Raw genomic sequence first — 21,473 nt, forward strand, 5'->3', positions numbered from 1 at the left:
ATGCAAAAACTAAAGCATCATGCCACAATAATTCAATACATTCATATAGTGCCTTTCCCATCAGTACCTGCACTGGGGGTGGGTGGGAGCTGAAGAGGGTGCGAAGAGGAAACATGACTAAAAGCACTGTCAAAGAGGCAAGACCCCATCTTGAGGCGGGCTCTGAATGTGTAACGGGTGAGTCGGAGAGACTCCAGGAAACAGCATGTTAGCTAGTTAACAAGCACAGTGGTACACTTTTAGACAGATGGAATATTTTGTGTGAAGTTGCTGTTTTTGTAGATTTTGAGTTGCTTATTGATCCATTGATTATACACCAGATGGTAGTACCTAATTCCAGAAAGTACTAAAAATAGTAGTAGTAATCCTATTACATGGTAAGGGTATCTTAGGGCATCTCAGAAGATAGACTGTAAAGCAGTGATGGAGCCAAATTTCTCATGGAGGGGTTGGGGTGGGAGGGGGGGTTTGGAGGGCTGTGATGAGTCATTAGTGACACAACCTTCCACAATGCCTCATGCCTCCCACTTGGGCTCTCTTTCCGTCGCCCTCCACTCCTCTGACAAGAATGTAAGAGTCATGAGGCAGCGTGGAGAGTGATGGCAGTCTCGCGCTTTCCCTTTACCTCTGCTACTGCTGTAAAGTGCAGTAACTGTATTATGTAAAAGCAGACGGTACTTGGGTTTATGTCTCATCCGAAGGATGGCAATTCCAACAATGTAGCACACCCCCATCAGTATACTGGAGTGTCAGCCTAGACTATATGAGTTCAAATTCCCAACGTGGAGCACTGTTCACTGACAGACAAGGTTTGGGGAGCCTAGAGGGTGTGTTGGGGTACTGCTAGAGCATAACCAGCTAAAACTGCATAGTTAGCCATTTCAAGCTCTGTCTGGCAAACTTCCCAATGTGTGCCTCACTAGGATCCCTTACCCACTAAGGTTTGGTTTGTAGGGTTAACAGGAGTAACTGTAGGGAAGAATCCTTAACCCAAGTGACTGGTCTACTCCTGCCCATGTGCCATGCTGGCTGGTTATCAGTGCCTTGGAGTACTATATACTCACCTAGCTCAGAGAGTGGAGTACCAAGCCCACCACAGAGAGCCAACTCAATTCTGATATCCCTTTGTCACTCATGTCGCCTTGGCATCAATTTAGCCCTAATGAGACCTGGAGGATAGTCACTCATTGGCCATTTGATATCTGACCAAGTGCACTAGTTGGATGCAGATACTAGGAACTCCCTGTAAGATTTTTGGTGAGCAGCAAAGTTCAGCATGAAACGTGTAAGAGGCCTTCCACCATCTCCCTGTTCACAGATCGGACACACATCCCTAGCCACTGAACAACAGTTTCACCTGATGTAAGTGCATACAACATATACGGCATAGAGGATGTACTGGAAATGTATCTTTTGAAAGTTAGATAGCACAGAACATTTTTGATTCTTAATCTGCAGAATATAAACAGTGACATTTTAATCTATTACCAGCCTTCTGACCATCTCCATCTGCTTCCACAGATTTGCCATGCTCCACCATTTCAAGAGGGCAACAACTGTCAGGAGTACGATCTTAAAAAAAAATGTTTGTCCCATTATCACTGACCCTAGCATCTATATGACATGGTGTGCCGGAGGACTTGTACAATACGTATTGTTGGAGCATTCATGCTGTTGAATACTTTGTTTGTGTTTGAGGAAGCTTGTAGCAGACTATATAAGTCCAATAGACTTTAAGCTACCCAAACCACTTGTAAGTTGAAAACCATTCCATGCAAAACATGTTATTATTTGTAACATGATCTCAAAGTTTAGGTGATGTTCAAATGTTTTTCACTTCATCTATTGAGAGAAATTCTACAAGGGTCTAAATTTACTCTATTTGTGTAGCATGTCAAAATTTGACAAATTGTTGAATTTTGTCTTAACTTTGAAGTCAATGTAGTTTTGAAAAAAAACTTACTGATTTAATTTTGAAGCCAGTTTTGTGTAACTTCTTTAATTTTATGCCCTGTCAGGTAACAGGGAATAAATTGCAAATACAATGATATCATTATTCGAGGAACTACTTTTTTTCATCAAAGGAAACCATATCATAATTTTAGCGTAAGTGATATTAGACATATTCATTTTAAAAATAAAACTGATTAGTAGAGGCAAAAGGAAATTAAAAACTGAAATTTTCTGCACAAACATCAATGAATTATATTGGAAAGTGAGCTCTCAGCATCTCAAGTGGAAGTCCAATAAAGTAACTAAAGTTTTTGTTTTACAAAAATAATTATAATATACTGCAACCATTATTCTATTTTGCAGCTGTGATTCCTTGAATGCCAAAAAAGCCCTTTGATCTGGACTGATCACTGACTTTTTTGGTCAGTGGGGAGCCTGACGCATGCAGAAGCCTATCCCCAAGTCTCTAAATCAAACTACAGGGAGTTTCATCTACAGTATAGACCCCTGACTTACAGTAGGATTCTGGGTATCCAGAATTTGAATCTTGGTGGAATGGGCCCCAAACCGAACAATTCTAACAAATTTTTTACAAGCCCAAAATTTCCACCAGCCTGTACATAGACTGCTGACTCCCAACAAGCACTAACGCCGGCCAGGCTGAGCAGCCCAAGGAATTTTTTCCAGCCTCATTTGCTAGCCTTCAGTGTCCGTGTGTAGTAGCCCTCTTTGGTGAGTGACTACACAAGCAGAAGATAGCTTATTCACACATTAAAAAAAATTGCAGTGCCGAAAAAATGCCAATAATGCCAGGACCAGCACTATCATTACGCTTATATAGAAATTCCAGCTCCCGGGACAGGATTTCCCCCCACCCCCCTCACCCCAATTGGTCCGGCTTAGCTGGAGTTTATCTATGTATATGTTTTCAGTTTGGCAGTAGATTACATTCTGAATCCAAACCTCAATGCTATTTTATCCAGACCGCACACATTCTTGCTGCCAGTGATATACAGTATATCTGGACAACAACAATGCATTTATATTGAACAATGGAATAGTTGGACCCCAAGCCAGGGAGGAAGGGAAGCTGACTATAGGCACGGTTGAAGAGGAAGGTCTTCAGATGTGGTTAACAACCCAAATTAATCACTTCTATGACCATTATCCCTCTGCACAATTCAGAATTTAACATTGGTCACTCAATCCACGACTGTTTGTTGTGGATTGAGTAACCAATGTTTGCCATGGATTACTGCTGTGCATAATTGGCTGCCGTGTTTCACCCACAAAATATACAGTCAATTCACTTTACAGCATATTCTGTGAAGCACTTTGAGATGTCTCGAAGACGTGATAAGACGCTATATCAAATGCAAGGAATATTACTGTTATTATAACTAAAGAACAAGTTATTTCAGGCTTGCTCAAGCCAGTAATGCCAGTAATGCTAGGCCTGAAATCAACAGATAGACTTGCACACAGAATGAACTTCTCAAAGTGTTTCACAAGGATAATGGGCATCCCCTCAACAGGGATGAGATGAAAGCAAGATGAATTTCAGGAGTATTTCTCCAGCATCTTACCTCCTTGAGGTATAGAATAAGGTTGACCTGTTCCACTGTAGTGGGTATAGTGAGACTGGGAAGCTGCTGACCCAAAGCCGGCTGGATAGCCTCCCATTCCAGGCTGAGCCTGAGAGTAAGGCGGAGTTGCTACATATCCTTGTTGACTCATCCTTTGTTCAGAATATGTTCATTCCTTAAACGACAAAAACCCTTAAGAAACCTGCAAGGGAAAAATACAAATCAGAATTTAGGTTCACAAATTATTGAACTGCTGTATGTTGATTCTATTTGCTACAAATTGCCAAGTGACACATTTGTTTCAGAAATCTAGGTGAATGGCTCAAGTTACTTCAGGGAACAGTCAAGGTATCACCAAACCTCTGTCATTGTTTACTCAGAAGAAATACCTTTCTCGATTACAAATTGATGATGATTCTCAATTATCAAATATCAGTGCTGCCAGCATGGCTCACTTGGTAGCCCTCTCACTTCTGAGTAAGAGAGTTGTGGGGTCAAACCCCAACAATGGGACTTTGAACTCACAGTCCAGGCTGACACGACAGGGTGCAGTGGATTGCTGAAGGTGCGATCCCTCAGATTCCATGTCAAAACCAAAGTCTCATCTGCCTCATCTGCTGTTGAATGGTAAAGATCCTATGACACTATTGGAAAAAAAGAGGAGTTTCTCCTGATGTCCTAGCCAACAATCCTCCAGATAAAATTGTTCATTCACTTAACGGTTGTTTGTGGGACATTGCTGTGCACAAATTGTCTGCCATGTTTGCTATTGAAGTTCCAAGAAGGGCATGCATCTTTAGCATCTTTTGCTGCCCTGGCTATGTTGACTGATCAAAAAATAAATTGTGAGAATGAATAAAGATCACCCATTGGACTGACTTCAGGGTTGTTCATCTAAATAGGTTGGCTTCTCATCCTTACATGTTAGAATCATTCTTTATTGTACAAATTAAATGAATAACATTCATACACTATTTCATCAATTACAGTTTAACAAGCCCGAAATCTCATTTTGCAAATTCTTAAATTTATTCTTAGTTCAAAAGACAGTTTTCTATAGTTCTTAAATAGAATCAGATTAATAGATTTCAAATCAAGTCTGAATTTTAGAATTTTTCACAATTCTTTGTGATGTTAAACTTTAAGACAAAATGTTCTTACAAGCTAAGACCACATAGTATTTGGAGTCTAATATAATAGTAATGGACATATTCTACAATTGTGCAGGCAGCTGTTTGTATAACTACTGTATACACATCTCCTCTTGCAAATACTCTACATTAAATAGACTGCTTTCTGCAGCAAAATCCAGATTACATTCTTCACAAATGTATATGCTGTAAATTTATACCATTAAGAAATACTGGGTGGCACATTGTGGTATGTTACTGCTCATGCACACAGGAAGTGATATCAGTAGCAACTGTGCAAGCTGGAAGTTGGTCTTTTTTAAAAAATCATAGGTCGTTGGCTAGTCACTACTGGTAGCTGGATATTTACAATTAGCATAGATCTGTGTTCTTAATAAATCTGCATTCAACGAGGAGGCATTCTAATGGGATTGTCGTGTATTGTATAATTTTTCCAAACATTAGGCTATAGTTTTGCACTCTGAAGTTCAATAGTCTATCCTTCCAGCCTTGATCAAAAGCAAGCACATGCAATTATATAGCATCTTAATATAGAATGACATCTCAAAGCAATTCACAGAGATGGAGTGGGAGCCCAAACAGGGTGGAAAATGGGGAGTAGATGGGAGGAGGTTAGAGACACAGTGAAAGAAATAGCATTCTAGTAAAGTTTTGAACGCATAGGAAAAAGCTAGGAAGAGGGATTCGGGAAGAGAGTTTCAGAGAGGGTAAAATGATTGAAAGCTAGCCTACAAATTGTGGGACAGAGGACAAGAAGCAGGCCTAAGTCAGTAGAGCAAAGGGAGAAAGCAGAGGAATAACACTGCACAAGATCAGAGGTAGACTGGGGCAAGGCCGAGAAGACATGTGAAAGAAAGAACAAGGATATTAAATTCAATCCACTGGGGAATTGGGAGCCAGTAGAGCCTGATGAGGATGGGGACGATGGCTTGTGGAGCCTTGTGTGGGAGAGAATGCAGGCTGCGGATATTTGGATAATCTGGATCTTGCAGATGGTAGAGCTGGGAAAACTGGTGAGCTGGCCATTGGAAATGTCAAATGAACAATAAAATGAATACTTGATCAGCTGAATTATGTCAAGTCTCAGCCAGGCCACTACCTTGAGCAATGCATTTCTTTTGGAGCCAGATATGGGAAATACTAATAGAACATTCAGACAATATCCAACTAATAATAATCCTGGATAGCACCTTATCAGGGGTCAAGCTGGCTCAGATGTCAACCTAGCTTAGATGATAGCACTTTTGTCTCTGAGTCAGAACGTTGTGGGTTCAAACCCCACATTCCACCATTTTGAGCTCATAGTCCAGACTGCCACTCCAATACAATAATGGGGGAATAAATAATAATAATAAATCCTTGCATTTGATATAGTGCTTTTCACGTCTTCTATATAATAATAATAATCCTTGCATTTGATATAGTGCTTTTCACGTCTTCTATATAATAATAATAATCCTTGCATTTGATATAGCGCTTTTCACGTTGGGAGGACGTCCTAAAGCACTTCATAGAATTTGCTGTAAAGTGAATTGACTGTATATTTGTGGGCGAAATGCGGCAGCCAATTGCGCACAGCAATGTCCCACAAACAGTCGTGGATTGAAAATGACCAATTTATTATTGTTTTGTTTTGGAAGGATTATTATTAGGCGTGTGGAGTAAGGAAACTTGCCCAAGGAATGCTGAATTTTAGGAGGTGCCATAGTTCAGGTGAGATGTTAAACCAAATGCCCGTTTGCCTATTCAGGTGGCCATTAAGACGACATGGCACAATTTGAAAAGTGAAGGGAATTTCTCCTGGCTAACAAATCCCAGATAAAATTGTTCATGCACTTCATGGCTGTTTGTGGGACATTATGGACTTGTGTAGTCCTGTAGTTCAGTGGTTAGAGCACTCGCAAGCGAGAGACCTGGGGTCAATTCCCAGCAGGGCGAAACATTGAGCAAGTTTCCTTACTCCACATGCCTCTGTTTACCTAGTAGTAAGTAGGAACCCGGTTATTAGTCAATTGGTCAATTGACGGATCGGTTTTCCGGGGGTAATAATTCTTTCAAAAAAAAATTGGACACTCAATCCACGACTGTTTGTGGGGCACTACTGTGCGCAATGGGCTACCGCGTTTCGCCCACAAATATAGTCAATTCACTTTACAGTATATTCTGTGAAGTGATTTGAGACGTCTCAAGGACATGATAAGGCGCTATATCAAATACAAGGATTATTATTATTATTATATGTAAAGAAGCTACCAGTTTTAACCTGCAAATTCAGTCAAACACTACACATTACAGTAAAACTCTTTGAAGCACTCTAAGATGTTTCAACACCATGATAAGGGGCTATGTCAAACATAAGGAATATTACTATTTACTTACTCTAACACCCTCCCTGCTCAGTGATTGCTACCATTATTGTGATCAATTCAAAACATTCATGTTTTGTGAAAGGCACCATGAAAGTGCAAGATGATACTTTTGCTATTATTGTTGTTACTGTTATTGAAGTACAGTGACTATTGTTGATATGGGAAACACTACAGCTCATCAGTGCCAGGAACATCTCACAAACAAAAATGAGATGAAGCTCCAACAAACCTCTTCTTGGTGATGCCACAGTGGCAGTTTTGGAAGAGCTCACAGTTTGATCGGCCTCAGACTCCCAGCTGGAAAATCTGCCACAAAGCAAAAACAAACCTGAGAATATGGAAATAACATTATTTTCGCAAGAGCATGTCTAAACATTCATAGCGGGATAGTTTAATCCATTATTTGGTCAGGAACTTGTGCAAACATTATGTATGTTAGACCACTGTACATCACAGTGAATGGTGGGTGCAAAGGCCTCACTTTGTCTGGAAAATGAACTTTTTAAAAAATATATGAAGGATAGAAAGAAAATCAAGTGTCAAGTGCTTAAAAAGGAGAATTTGTTTTCACTGAAAATGATCAAGGAAATAAATATTCGTGTGTTGCACAGCCCTGAACCTCTGTGGCCAAAGTGACAACTCAGTCTGGTTATGAGCAGTCAGTCAGTGAATGAATTGCCACGTCAAACTACTCCCACACGCTTCAAGTCAATGTATTATTGAACCTTTCTACCCAGTGTATAAAACAACACACAACTCGCAACAGAGTTTCACTGAGGTAACAGCTGTCAGTCAGTCAGTCAGTCAGAGCCCGTGAGCACAATGAGAGGCAAAAAAACAACACTGTAAACAAATCAGGCATTTTAACCCGAATAAAAACAATGCAGAATATCCATCCGGGGAGAGGGCGGAGATACCCGCGATGTACATTTACCTTGTGAGGTGTCAGGCTGCCGGGCAGGGCGGGCAGGGCGGGCTGGTGCCGGGCCGGTGCCGGTGCCGGGATGGGGGGGTCCAGGCTCGGGCTGTCCCTCGCGGCGCGGCTCCCGGTTAGTGCAGCACCAGCTGAGCAAATGCCACGTCAAGCCGCCCCGCGCCGCCGACACTGCGCACGCGCACTCCCTCGGCACTCGCAGGCCCACGTCAGCGCTCAGAGACAACGGGAACCCAGGGGCTGGTCACCAGGGCAACCCAGAGAGACCGGGGTCACCAGGGCAACCCAGAGAGACCGGGGTCACCGGGGCAACCCAGAGAGACCGGGGTCACCGGGGCAACCCAGAGAGACCGGGGTCACCGGGGCAACCCAGAGAGACCGGGGTCACCGGGGCAACCCAGAGAGACCGGGGTCACCAGGGCAACCCAGAGAGACCGGGGTCACCAGGGCAACCCAGAGAGACCGGGGTCACCAGGGCAACCCGGAGAGACCGGGGTCACCGGGGCAACCCGGAGAGACCGGGGTCACCGGGGCAACCCGGAGAGACCGGGGTCACCGGGGCAACCCGGAGAGACCGGGGTCACCGGGGCAACCCGGAGAGACCGGGGTCACCGGGGCAACCCGGAGAGACCGGGGTCACCGGGGCAACCCGGAGAGACCGAGGTCACCGGGGCAACCCAGAGAGACCGGGGTCACCGGGGCAACCCAGAGAGACCGGGGTCACCGGGGCAACCCAGAGAGACCGGGGTCACCGGGGCAACCCGGAGAGACCGGGGTCACCGGGGCAACCCGGAGAGACCGGGGTCACCGGGGCAACCCGGAGAGACCGGGGTCACCGGGGCAACCCGGAGAGACCGAGGTCACCGGGGCAACCCAGAGAGACCGGGGTCACCGGGGCAACCCGGAGAGACCGGGGTCACCGGGGCAACCCGGAGAGACCGGGGTCACAACAATAACAAGATTACATTTGTATAGCGCCTTTCATGTCGGGAGGGCGTCCCAAGGCGCTGGACAGTGTGCAGCATTTCAGTCCCGAGCTGGGGTCAGGGGGGAGAAGGGACGGGAGAGGAAGGGGGGTGACCAATGGCATGTTCGAAGAGGAGGGTTTGAGGCTGGACTTGGAAGGAAGCTAAGGAGGGGTGAGGCAGAGTGATTGGGGGATGGGATTCCAGAGGTTGGGGGCAGAGTGGCTGAAAGCTTTCCCCCCCAATGGTGGGGCGGGTGGGTCGGGGGACGTGGAGCAGGCCGGAGCCGGCTGAGCGGAGGGAGCGGGCGGGTTGGTAGGGGGTTAGGAGGGTTAGATATGCCTCTTCTACAATCATACTACTCTGTTCCCTTATGTATCTATTAAACAGATATATTAAAGTTCAATTCTTGTGAAAAAATATGGGGATGAGACAAGACAACAGCTTGCTCTGAGAACCAGTGCACACTTGAATGTCTGAATGGCCCCCTTCTTCACTGTAAATTTCTTTGATTCTAAAACCAAGATAGTAGAATAAAAGAACAGATCTACAGTTGCAAAGGGCAATTTCAGGGAAGACCCTAGGAATTCTTTCTTTACCCTAATAGGAATTGCTGCTTGAAACAGGTTGCCAGGAAGGGTAGTTGAAGCCCGGATGTTGAACTCCTTTAAAATTCAACTTGTTGATGTCATAGGAAGTAATAATATATAATAATAATAATTCTTGCATTTGATATAGCGCTTTTCATGTCTTCTCGACGTCTCAAAACGCTTCACAGAATAGACTGTAAAGTGAATTGACGGTATAAAAGTGGGTAAAACACGGCAGCCAATTGCACATAGCAGTGTCCCACAAACAATCGTGGATTGAAAATGACCAATTTATCATTGTTTTTGTTTTTGGAGAGACTATTAAGGCCCCACACACCCCAGTAATACCCCACACACCCCAGTAATGCCCTACACAGTCCAATAATGCTGCACAGTCCAATAATGCCGCACAACAACAACATTTGTAGAGCTCCTTTCACGTCGGGTAGGAGGTCCCAAGGTGCTGGACAGACATGGGGCAGGATCCGAGCATGGGGGAGGGGTGGGATAGGGCTGAGGGAAGGCAGAGAGGTGTGAAGGAACAATTGAAGAGGATGGTCTTGAGACCGACCTTGAAGGAGGCAAAGGAGGAAGTGAGGCGAAGGGACCGTGGGATAGAGTTCCAGAGTGTGGAGACAGAGAGGTTGAAAGCCCAGCCACCGATGGTAGGGCGGGTCAGGAAGGAGACATGGAGCAGGATGAGATTAATGTACTGAAGCGCCAAAGGGCCGTCTTCATCCAAACCTTCCTTATCCTTGCAATTTTGTGACCTGTTCCAAGCCCTCTCCGCTAAACTGGTACCCAGAAGACACAGAACATTATGCTGATTTGTCCTCTGTGATTTGTCCTCTGTGGCCCAGTTAACTTAATTGAACATAATCAAATTGTGAGATCTCCTGGCTGCTTTCAGCAAATCCTCCAAGACCATAAAACATGGCCTTATTGCTTCTAGCCCAAATTAAGCAGTGTGTACTTTCTCTTCAACCGTGCCTTCAGCTCCCCTCTCGACTCTCTAACCCCTCCTCGCTCCCTCCCTTACCTCCCCTCCTCACTCCCTCCCTTCCCTTCCCTCACCCTGACCATTTCCCCCACTGCTCGGGTCCCGACCCAATTGTCCAGCACCTTGAGACGTCCTCCCGACGTGAAAGGCGCTCTATAAATGCAATCTTGTTGTTGTTGTTGTTTATACTACTAAGTTTCTTTGCAATGGTTTGAGGATAAGGAGAGAACTCCATATATGTAGCTAAGCTCATGTGTGGGTTTCTGCTAGGCACTGAACATCAGTTTTTAATGTAATTATAAGGATTCGGAGTGTGACCAACTCTTTAATAATAATATTAATCCTTGCATTTGATATAGCGCTTTTCATATCTTCTAGACGTCTCAAAGCGCTTCACAGAATATACTGTAAAGTGAATTGACTGTATATTTGTGGATGAAAAGCGGCAGCCAATTGCGCACAGCAGTGTCCCACAAACAGTCGTGGACTGAAGTGACCAAATTATTATCTAATAATGGTGAAAAAGTTCTATTAAATAACACAAGAGATTTTTAAAAGATCATTATTGAGTGGATACCAAAATCAATTCACATCAGCCTTGCTTATAATTCATTGATAGAACCAATGTCCTGACAAAACAACCTTCTCAAGGTAATCTTCACAGATGGTCACCAGTACCAATTGTTTCACGATCCCTATTTATGTTGTATTTTGGCTGTCCATTAAGTGCAACTTATGCAATCAATCAATGAAAAAAATGTGGTCAATCGGTTTACATGCCCGACACTACATAAAATAGTGAGTCCAGGATAAGTTTTGCCAGGGCTGCAACCTCTTTCTCAAGCAATAGAAATGTTCTGGAGTGCTGAAACTGCTGACTAATCCTATAATAATCCTTGCATTTTGATATAGCGCTTTTCACGTCGGAAGGATGTCCCAAAGCGCTTCATAGAACACACTGTAAAGTGAATTGACTGTATATGTGTGGGCGAACGTGGCAGCCAATTGCGCACAGCAATGTCCCACAAACAGTCGTAGATTGAAAATGACCAATTTATTATTGTTTTTGTTTTTTTTGGAGGGATTATTATTAGGCGTGTGGAGTAAGGAAACTTGCCCAAGGTTTCGCCCTGCCTGGAATTGAACTCGGGTCTCCCGCTTGCAAAGTGAGTGCTCTAACCACTGAGCTACAGGACTAAGGAATTGAAGAAGTTTGAAAGATTAGAAATGAGATAAAATTTGAACACTGACAGGCCATTAAGTCAACAAATAGTTGTGTCTAAGCAACAGGAAGCAATATTTCTTCCTATAATAAAGGTCAAGTCTAAAGATTTATTTGAAAAAATACATTTAAATATACTGGAGAAACATAAAAAGCTGTGTCTTGATATACGGGGTTTATTTACTAACTAAGAAATTAGTGACCTATTTGCAATGTTTCCTTACTTTTTCGGGTATTTTTCGGTTTATGATGGTACACAGGAAATGCACAGGAAAATGGTTAATTACTGCATTTGTACACAGTGCAACCTTTCACTAAAAAACAGATCAAGATCTGGAGCCCTTGAGTTTCATCTTTTATGGTGTTGTTCATAGGAAACTGCTCGCAGGGACACTTTAACAATGTGATGCTCCTGTGGACGTTTTAAAAGTAGAAAAACATGACATTTTTTCATTTATCATCTAAACCATCAGACCCACTAAACCAAACAAATGTACACAACAAAAACAACAACAATAACTGGCATTTGTTATAGTGCTCTTCACACAAGGTAGTGCGTAAACTATAAACTGTGTGTGGAGTCTCCTTGCTCCAAGCAGTACAGTATTGTGGAGCAGGAAGTTTAGTTTATACACAAACCAGTCATTAAAAAACAAACTCCAGGTCAATGTTGAACCACCTTTTTGGGTCAGCCGAATGTCCGACACAAGTAGAAACCTATTATCATTTTTAAGAGTATCCAAATCAAATTGAGAGATGCATGCATCCCAACTATACATGGGAATTTCAGAGGTATTTCTTGGAGTCCAGTCTCTCCCTGGAGTGATACTTCCTGCTTGCCTAATTCTGGAGAGTATTAGACACAGATTGGCAAGAGCCAAGGCTTGGGGATCCCAGACTGTGCCCTGCGGTACTGCTGGAGTTTAACCACCTAAAGCTGCACATTTTGCCACTGAGAGCATTGCCTTCCAAACTTACCTGCTGGTTGTCCAGCTAGGATCATCCAACCTGTTAGGACTCTGGCTTGCAAGGTTAACAGAAGCTGGGTGGAACCACTCTCTGTTCCCAGTGAGTGGTGTGCCTTTTCAAGTCCTGTCGATGAGCCAGGCTGGCTGTGCTGCCATCAGCAGTGCCCTGGAATACTGCAGACCACCTGACTGGCTCAGCTATTGGATTTCTGAAACCACCCAGAGGCCTGGCTCGATTCTGACATTCTGTTATCACCTTGGATCAAGTTCAGCTCTGAGGAGGACCGCCCCCCCCCCACACCCAACTCCACGTAATACTCTCTCCAGACCCCAAGGATACCTTCATGGGGCTATTGTGAAACACTGGACTTGTCCAACACAGGCACAAGCCCAGAGCGGCCCCCTCTGGCTATGACCAACAACAGACTTCAGCCAGCGGAAGAAAGATTTGGGAGCATTCTTGTGCAGTTCTACATCTTTTGGAGTGACACAACCCATTGATCCTTCTTAATTTCTCCAGTAACCTTCGTGCTTTGTTGTTTGTAAATTGCCTTTGCTGCTGGTTTGGCTTGCTCCAAGGGAACTTCCCAAACCAATTTAAAGGCCCCCTGCTTTCGGATTAATAGCTTTCCTTCCCTTTCTGGTTACCTTGACAGGATCCTGCTATAGGGACGAGTACCTTACAGGTTGTAGCTTTAGTTTCCTTATGACCTCAGCTACAGAAGCAAGAAACTCCTTAGCTACATCGTCAATCGTCAAGTCTGCGCTGTCAGCCCTCACACAGAATTGGTCCTAGGCATGATGATTGGCAATACCCCTCACGTACGTGGTCACTTGTAGCACAAGGTGTACTGGTCCAACCTGACTTCTGAAGAATGTATACTGATGCCACATGCCAGGGTGTAGATTTTCCATAGAATATATTCCCCCAGACAAGATTAGCTGGGCACACTCTGACTTCCACTGCCAGCAGGGCCTGGTCAACGGTCAGAGCCACTTCATGGACCATTGGTTTTTGTGTCCACAGGCCCTTCAACTACCTGATACTCATGAAAATGCAGCCAATGATCACTCACTATCTCACATGTTTCCTGTAGAGCCTTTATGAGATGTTCTTACACTTCTGGTGTGGTGAGATTGCCGAGGCGGGTTGAGGGTGCCGACAACTATAATGTCCAACAGAGCACAGGTACCACCTGCGCTCATGTCCTATGCATCAAGGACACAAGCTTCGAGCCCCTCTTGAATCCTCTTCAACATTAATATCTGATGTTACTTTTTAATATTATTAAAGACCCTTTGTTTGATCAACTTTGATAACATTCAAAAACCCTCTGTTGGATGTTTCCCGCCATTCTTTGGAGAACTTTCCAGCAAGCAAGCCCATGAGCTGTCTTCAGGAGAGGGGGAGTAGAGAAAGAAAATGAGTAAGAAAATTGGAGGGGAAATTATTTTTTAAAAACTCATATTGAAATAAAAACAAATGCTGTATATCTATAGTAGATCGATCTTCGTTTGAAAGTGAATTGTTTAAGCAAGACCCTTCACCAGAACCCCTGTCAAAATGAGGGGAAGGGTAACAAAAAAGGCAAATGTATTGCAAGGGAAAGGAGTAAATGATAGGGAGTGAACAGAATTTCTTCAGAGATAGCAATTCTGAGAGAAGCTACAGTGAATTAAATAGCAGAAAAAATCTGAAATCCAAAGCATTTGGAAATTTCATTTGAAAAAACAAAGTCATCACGTGAGGTACAATTCTTTATCAGAACTCCATTTGCAGCAGTGAAGTCTGCCTCCTTAAAATCCACAGTGTTTCTTTTTTCACTTTTTTTTCCCCCAAAAAAGATATCCTTCTTTTCGTCTTTTCTCAAGTGTAGTTTCTCTCAGTCCCGCTGGCTTTAACAGTGCGCTGGCCTCTTGGTTCTGAGTTTTGTTTGTTTTTCTCATTCCTGGGCCCAAACTAACGGTGCAGATGTTTCGCAGCTCCACAATGCTATCGCTTTGTACTGATTCTGAATATTTTCTGTGATGGTGAGACGTTGCTGGTTGAGGAGTCTGTGGGTGAGCTGCTGAGCTCTGGGATCCTGTTGCAACTCCTCCAGTGTCAAATGACCCTTGAGTGATCCGATTTTTTTTATAACGGATAAAAGTTCCTTGGTTTTAGCTTTTCTGTCTTCCCGTCCATGAAGATTGTGCAAGTAAGATGTTTGTCAGCCAAACTCCACTCTTAGCCCCAAACTTCTCACTACATGTACCTTGTTTGAGTCTGTCCATGCTTTTCAAATAACTGTATATTAGGTCAGGTCAGGTTAGTGCAATGTTTTGCTCCTATCCTCCAGTGTGCAGTTTTCAGACTTTCTCTGCTGTTTTGATAGTCAAGACCTCCTTATTTCCCACTTTCAGTTTATATGCTCGTTGGAATATTTTCCCAATGGATTTCAGCTGAAGTGTTTTGTGTGCTTTCATTGGTATGGGAGGAGCTTTTTGCTACATGGGCTGAGCAGGGCTGCTCTTCGCTTTGAATTTACATTGCTCCCCCCCCCCCCACCCCCTCTCACATTTCCTCTTTCTGCTGTTTATGTTGATTTACCCCCGATTTGCTGCGCTGTGTTTACAGTGTGCAACTATCTGGATGACTCCCCCCCCCCCACCCTCTCTCTCTCTCTCTCTCTCGCTCTCTCTCTCGATGTGAGGGGTTGAGCTGCTGGTTCTGACGTTACTGTAGTGCTGTAAGTGGTTGGTAGATGTGATGAGTGAGACCGCCCTCTCCTCAGAGCCCCAGTGAAGCTGCAGCTGCAGCCCTCAGAGCCCGGAGCCCGGAGCCCAGTCTGAGCGCTCGGCATCTCAGCAGCTCAGCAACTCGCAGCAGCCGAAGCGCTGTGAGAGGTGAGGTCACCTCTATGGGCATCGGGGATTATGTGTGTGTTACACTCGGCGGAGGGTCGCCCTGGGGGTTCAGACTTCAAGGTGGCAAAGATCACACGCAGCCCTTACAGGTTTCAAGGGTAAGCATTGTAGCACAGTGTTGTGTATAACAGGGCCGGTGTTTGCTCGGGATGTTTGTGGAGGATGTCACGTACCCCAAAGCTGGCGATGCAGCTGTTGAGATGAGTTAAACGTTTACTGCTTCATTTCTGATTCACTTTTACGTATCTGCGAGACTTCTTTGCAAAAAAACGAAAAACACTACACATTACTACGTTGGACGTGTCGTTTTGCTCAGGTATCAAAGTTTAGCTGTAAGTCGCTCTTCAACAATCTGTACCGTCAGGTTCCCGAATTCCCCAGTCAGTAACTGCTCCAAATTTCAGAGCATCTCCGATAAGGTAAACAACTGCGGAAACTCAGCATCAAACCCCGAGCACAGTGCCCATCATGAAGTAGACACAGAGTTCAAGGCAGCAGTGGAAGTGACGAGAGGAGAATTCATTCTCAACTTGAATGTGAGACGGGAATAATGTTGTCGATGACCATCTGAGTGAGAGAATCATTGCAGCTTTGAGTATAGCAACACGAATGTTTGACACTTACCCGTTGCTGCATGTGAATCAGGTTTGAAACTTGCACTGACTAATGCTGAGCTCTGCTTTTTATTGCAACTCACCATTTAAGAAGCTTGAAATCCATCACTGATCATTTATGTCAGCACTTTATTGAGCCTTAGGTTGTAAAATCCTTGCATTTTTGATATAGTGCTTTTCACGTCTTCCAGACGTCCCAAAGCGCTTCACAGAATATACTGTAAAGTGAATTGACTGTATACTTGGGGGCGAACGCGGCAGCCAATTGCGCACAGCAGTGTCCCACAAACAGTCGTAGATTGAAAATGACCAATTTATTATTGTTTTTGGTTTTGGAGGGATTATTATTATTAGGAGTGTGGAGTAAGGAAACTTGCCCAAGGTTTCGCCCTCTGCCTGGAATTGAACTCAGGTCAATACCACCATTCGAGGGGATAGAGCAGCGTGTACATAGTTTTGTGGCTGCCCATTATCTTGTATTTAAAACTTCATCCAGTTGCAATCTTTCAGCTCATAGACGGTGGGTGACATTGTAGGCGCAAAACTTATTTTACCCTGACATTTAGTGTAGAGCTCTAGCACTAATTCAGGAGCGGAAAAGGGGGAATGCGTTCCAGTTAATTCAATTTAATTGTGTATCAATAAAGAGTATCACATTTCTGGTAAACTGCACTGGTTTTGCAGGAGATGGGAAGCACAATATAACATTTACATACTGCTGCTGAAATGTTAAATATGGATTGATGTGTTTCATTTACTTAAAAGATTACAGTCCTAGGAACGAACCTTTTAATATGGTTTCTGCTGCTGTTCATGTTCGATTGTCTCAGTTGCTTTGTGCAATAGTTTAATTAGGTAAGATTTGAAATGCTTTAACATTCCTCCAAAGGAACTTGAATTGCTTTACTGCTTCACCCATCTCAAGACCCTCCTCTTTGACCGTGCTTTCGATCACTCTGCTTCCCCCACTACCCTCCACCCTCCCCGATCCCGACCCCCAGCTCGGGTCTGAAACTCTGACTGTCCAGCGCATTAGCACGTCCTCCCGATGTGAAAGACGCTATACAAATGTAATTTTGTTGTTGTTGCTTCCATTTCAATTGGCGGTTTAATCTTCTTTTCTTAAACTGTGAAGAGTAGTTATTTTTTTACTTTGTTGTTTTTCTGCTTATAAACAGTTTTCTTCGATTCATGTCATGAAACATCTTGGTATTCCAAAATATTGGTCGGATGAATATCGGTTCCCTTTCAAATTAAAAAGCTTTCATTTTTGTTTTAAAAAAAGTGTAATTTAAGATCCGAGAAATGAGAAAACTTGTGAAATTGCTCACAATCAGTAATTGTTCACAAAGTAGAAAGCAACAGTAATCCTGTATGTGTGACACCTAGTGAACCCTTTGTGCAATTACAACATTTAAAAAAATGCCTGGAGGTCTTGAGACGAAAGAAAGTTAAACCTGGGTTCCATTATCACCAGAGGTTCCTTAGTGCCCTTAGAGTTCAGAACACTTCAGAAAACCTTTTATGCTATCAGTTGACAAAATTCTCAAGAGAAAAATGAAAACAGACAACTGACAAGTTTTAAAACCACCTTCTATGTGGAGCAGAGAAGACACCACTGTTTCCATCAGAAAGTGTTTGACAAACTTTTTCTTATTTGTTTGCAAACATACTGGGTCTGCTCAGCGTATAACTCTCTCACCTCTTGTTACAGCATTGTGGTATAGCATTGTGGTATAAATCGCACAAAGTAACTTGAGCTAAAAAAGTCTAGGCTGGAACTGTGGTGTAAAACTGAAGGAGTGCTATATTGTAGGGGTTATCAACCATCAACTGAGATTTTTAACCAAGATCCCATCTGTCTGTATTAGTTGTTAATGTTTCTAAGTCATTCAAATTTGGAACACAAAAAAGCAAATTAATCAGTAATTAATTGGTCATTGCTGTTTGTTAGATGCTGATAATAATAATCCTTGCCTTTGATATATATTTCACGTCTTTGAGACATCTCAAAGTGCTTCACAGAATATACTGTAAAGAGAATTGACTGTATATTTGTGGGCGAAACCCAGCAGCCAATTATGCACAGCAGTGTCCCACAAACAGTTGTGGATTGAGTGATCCGATTACTATTTTTTTCTTGAGGGATTATTATCAGGCGTGTGGAGTAAGGAAACTTGCCCAATGTTTTGCCCTGCTGGGAATCGAACCCAGGTCTCTCGCTTGCAAGGCGAGTGTTCTAATCACGAGCAACAGGACTCCACTTAATGATGTACATTAAATGCCATTTTCCACTACAAAAACAGTAATTGCACTTCAATGTAACTCATTGTGTGAAAAGCTTTGATGCATGTCAACACAATGAGGTGCTATATCAAGAAGCGTTATTATTTATTATAAACATAATGTAAATGACATCAAATGCATCATTGCATTGCACTTGACACAACTGTGATAAAAATGAAGCACAACTATTTCCCCTCAACAATTAAAAATAAAAGGTTTAACCAAACACTTTTCATGAAAGTTGTGGTCCTTTAGATGGCATAGATAAGCCTATTCTTAAAAGATACTAATGTAAGGATTTATTTTGTGTGTATTAAATTACTGACATCAGCTTCTGCTTCAAACAGCGCAGGAATAGGGGCAAAACCCACCATCTATGTATTCTTCACCTTATCATCCATCTCCCATTTAATGGCCACAACAAAAACTGACCTTGTTGTGTATGACCTACAAGTGCAACATTAGGGTGTACTGTAAATGTTGTCAAAGCAAAATATACAACTTCATGTGATACAATGTAATACAATGTGAAGTTATTAAACAAAATAAAAAGTTTAATTACTACCATGAGAGCTTTGGATGCAAATAATTACCTCTGGAACCTGTCCTGTAAAACACATACACTACTGTATTTCAGTTTGCTACAAGTAGCAAATCCAGGCTTTACGTCTCTTCAGACTACATTTGTGAAAATGAAGTTATCCCTGAAACTAACTTGTTGTGCTCTATAAATGTTAGCCACCAAATCAGTAGTGATTCAATCATTGCCTGCCTGGTGTCCCACATAGGAAGGGAAATCTTTCATCTGAGGTTTATCAGGTATAGCTTATTAAATAAAATGATGCTGTAACTACGACAAATTTTTACTATGATTTTATCGCGGTTCTCACTAAATTAGTCTTTTTTTCTTTTGAAATATAATTTAACTATCCCTCTCCCATTATGAACCCAGAAGTAACTAAGTACCTGTTATCACTGAAAGAATGTGTTGGCTCTTTTGACAGCCTGATTCCATTGCCGAGCTGTAACACAGAGCTTGTGATGTGAATAAATGGTCAAAATTTTTCAATTGTACATTGGCAGCTCATGAAGATGGAAAGACTGGTAGCGAATCATGAACAAGCGGAAATTAATTCAAGATTGTGACTAGGAGAGTAAAAGAGAAATGTTGAAGAACTCCTCTCAGAGGGTTGTCAGAACATGGAGTGATTTGCTATTAGAACAGTCAATTTGGGCATTTTAAAAAGTGCATGAGAGGGTAAAAGGACCATAAAAGGACCATAAGACCATAAGACTTAGGAGCAGGAGTAGGTCATTCTGCCCCTCGAACCTGCCCCGCCATTTAATAAGATCATGGCTGATCTTCTAATCTAATTCCATTTACCCTCTCTATCCCCATATCCCTTAATCCCTCTATCCTTTAGAAATCTATCAATCTCAGTCTTGAATATGTTCAAGGACTGAGCGTCTACAGCCTTCTAGGGTAGAGAATTCCACAAAATCACTACCCTCTGAGTGAAGAAATATTTCCTCACCTCAGTTCAAAAAGGCTGACCCTTAATCTTGAGACTATGACCCCTAGTTTTAGAAGGTCTTGCCCAATGTTTTGCGCTGCCCGGAATCAAACCCAGATCCTCTCACTTGCGAGGTGAGTGCTCTAACCACTGAGATACAGGACTCCACCGTATCAATGATCCCTTGGTCCAATCAGTTGCTGTTACTGTTCCCAATTTGTTCCCAAAGTAAGAGCAAGGCAGTCAGATTAAGATTGTTGACTTCTTGGAGGAAAAAACACCAACACGAAAAATTGAATCAAATGGCCTCTTACTGTGTTTTGCGATCCTATGGTTGTCTGTATAAATGAGGAACAGTGACTTCAAAAACGTATGCTCTCCATAAGGAGGAACTGAGTGAAGGATATGTAATGGCTTTGTTAACAGTTTAAATTGCCTTTGGTACACACAAGGGACTCTGCAAATTGGAGAAAGCTGACTGAAATAGAGAGAGCTACTTATATATTTTGTTACAAGCTGACGGTGCAAGTATTCTTATTTAGATGGTTAACTTGGAATTTTATTTCTGCAAGAGTATTGGAACATTGATTTACCAAATTATCAACTAGGGAACTACAATGGTGTTATATTGAACTGTCATACAGTGAATTTTGTTTTACAGCTTAGTCCCCCCTAACCCCCTCCTCCTACTACCCATGCTTATCTTATGCATGTTCCTGAGTTGGGCTTTCAAACTGATAGCTTATGTCCCATTTACTAATAATTTTTGCATTTGATATAGCGCCTTATCACATCTTCGAGACATTTCAATGCGCTTCACAGAATACACTGTAAAGTGCTCAGAATCCTCACTAACCTTCTTCGTTTGATTTTTGTTTGCCATGTTAGATTTTTACACCTTGAAGGCATTTCTGCTTAGCTTATTCTCACTAATGGTTGGTAAGAGCAATTGGCTATCCTCAAAACTATAGTACAGTGCCAGCAATTGTTTCTGAAGTATTTAAAGGAATTCTGAGTTCCTTTTTTTAGGACATGGTCTTGCTTGGCAGTATTGTCTTGATGTATTGTGGGGACACTTTCTGTGACGCTGTTTGATAGCTGAATCGTATTATATTTTATTCTCTAAACAACAGGATTATCAACCATAATAATACAATTATGATACTTGCAATTTTATACTTAGAATTGTATTTTATTGTGAAGTGTAGTGACTTCGGTTTAGGCAAATCTGACAGTCATTCAGGCCAGTAAAGTTCCACAAACAGCCATGAGGTGAATGACTGATGAAAGCTCTTCCCTTTTTGTGTAGTGTCATGGAAACTTCAGGTCCACCTGAACAGGCAGATAGGATCTTGGTTTAACCATTCTAGTCACCAGTGCATGATACATGTGATAGCATTGAACATCAAATTTT

At 42.7% G+C, this 21,473-nt stretch overlaps 2 protein-coding genes across 4 annotated transcripts in view; one reads left to right on the forward strand and one right to left on the reverse strand.

Moving 5' to 3' along the window:
* Positions 1-8,047, reverse strand: part of sec24d (SEC24 homolog D, COPII coat complex component) — a 113,587-nt gene extending 105,540 nt beyond the window's left edge. Inside the window, exons 1-3 of the mRNA XM_042337359.1 lie at positions 7,994-8,047; positions 7,289-7,365; positions 3,540-3,741 (exon numbers count right to left, since the gene is read on the reverse strand). Coding sequence (XP_042193293.1) covers positions 3,540-3,690 — 151 coding nt within the window. The 5' untranslated portion in view covers positions 3,691-3,741; positions 7,289-7,365; positions 7,994-8,047. The remainder of the gene's footprint in view (positions 1-3,539; positions 3,742-7,288; positions 7,366-7,993) is intronic.
* Positions 8,048-15,563: 7,516 nt separating this feature from the next.
* Positions 15,564-21,473, forward strand: part of LOC103177372 (synaptopodin-2) — a 57,802-nt gene continuing 51,892 nt past the window's right edge. Inside the window, exon 1 of one of the 3 annotated variants that reach the window (XM_007891500.2) lies at positions 15,564-15,743. In XM_007891500.2, coding sequence (XP_007889691.2) covers positions 15,639-15,743 — 105 coding nt within the window. In that variant the 5' untranslated portion in view covers positions 15,564-15,638. The remainder of the gene's footprint in view (positions 15,744-21,473) is intronic. The other 2 variants (XM_007891499.2, XM_042337375.1) reach the window with 2 other exon arrangements.

Source organism: Callorhinchus milii, unplaced genomic scaffold, assembly GCF_018977255.1.
Source record: "Callorhinchus milii isolate IMCB2004 unplaced genomic scaffold, IMCB_Cmil_1.0 Scaffold1, whole genome shotgun sequence".
Taxonomy (NCBI): domain Eukaryota; kingdom Metazoa; phylum Chordata; class Chondrichthyes; order Chimaeriformes; family Callorhinchidae; genus Callorhinchus; species Callorhinchus milii.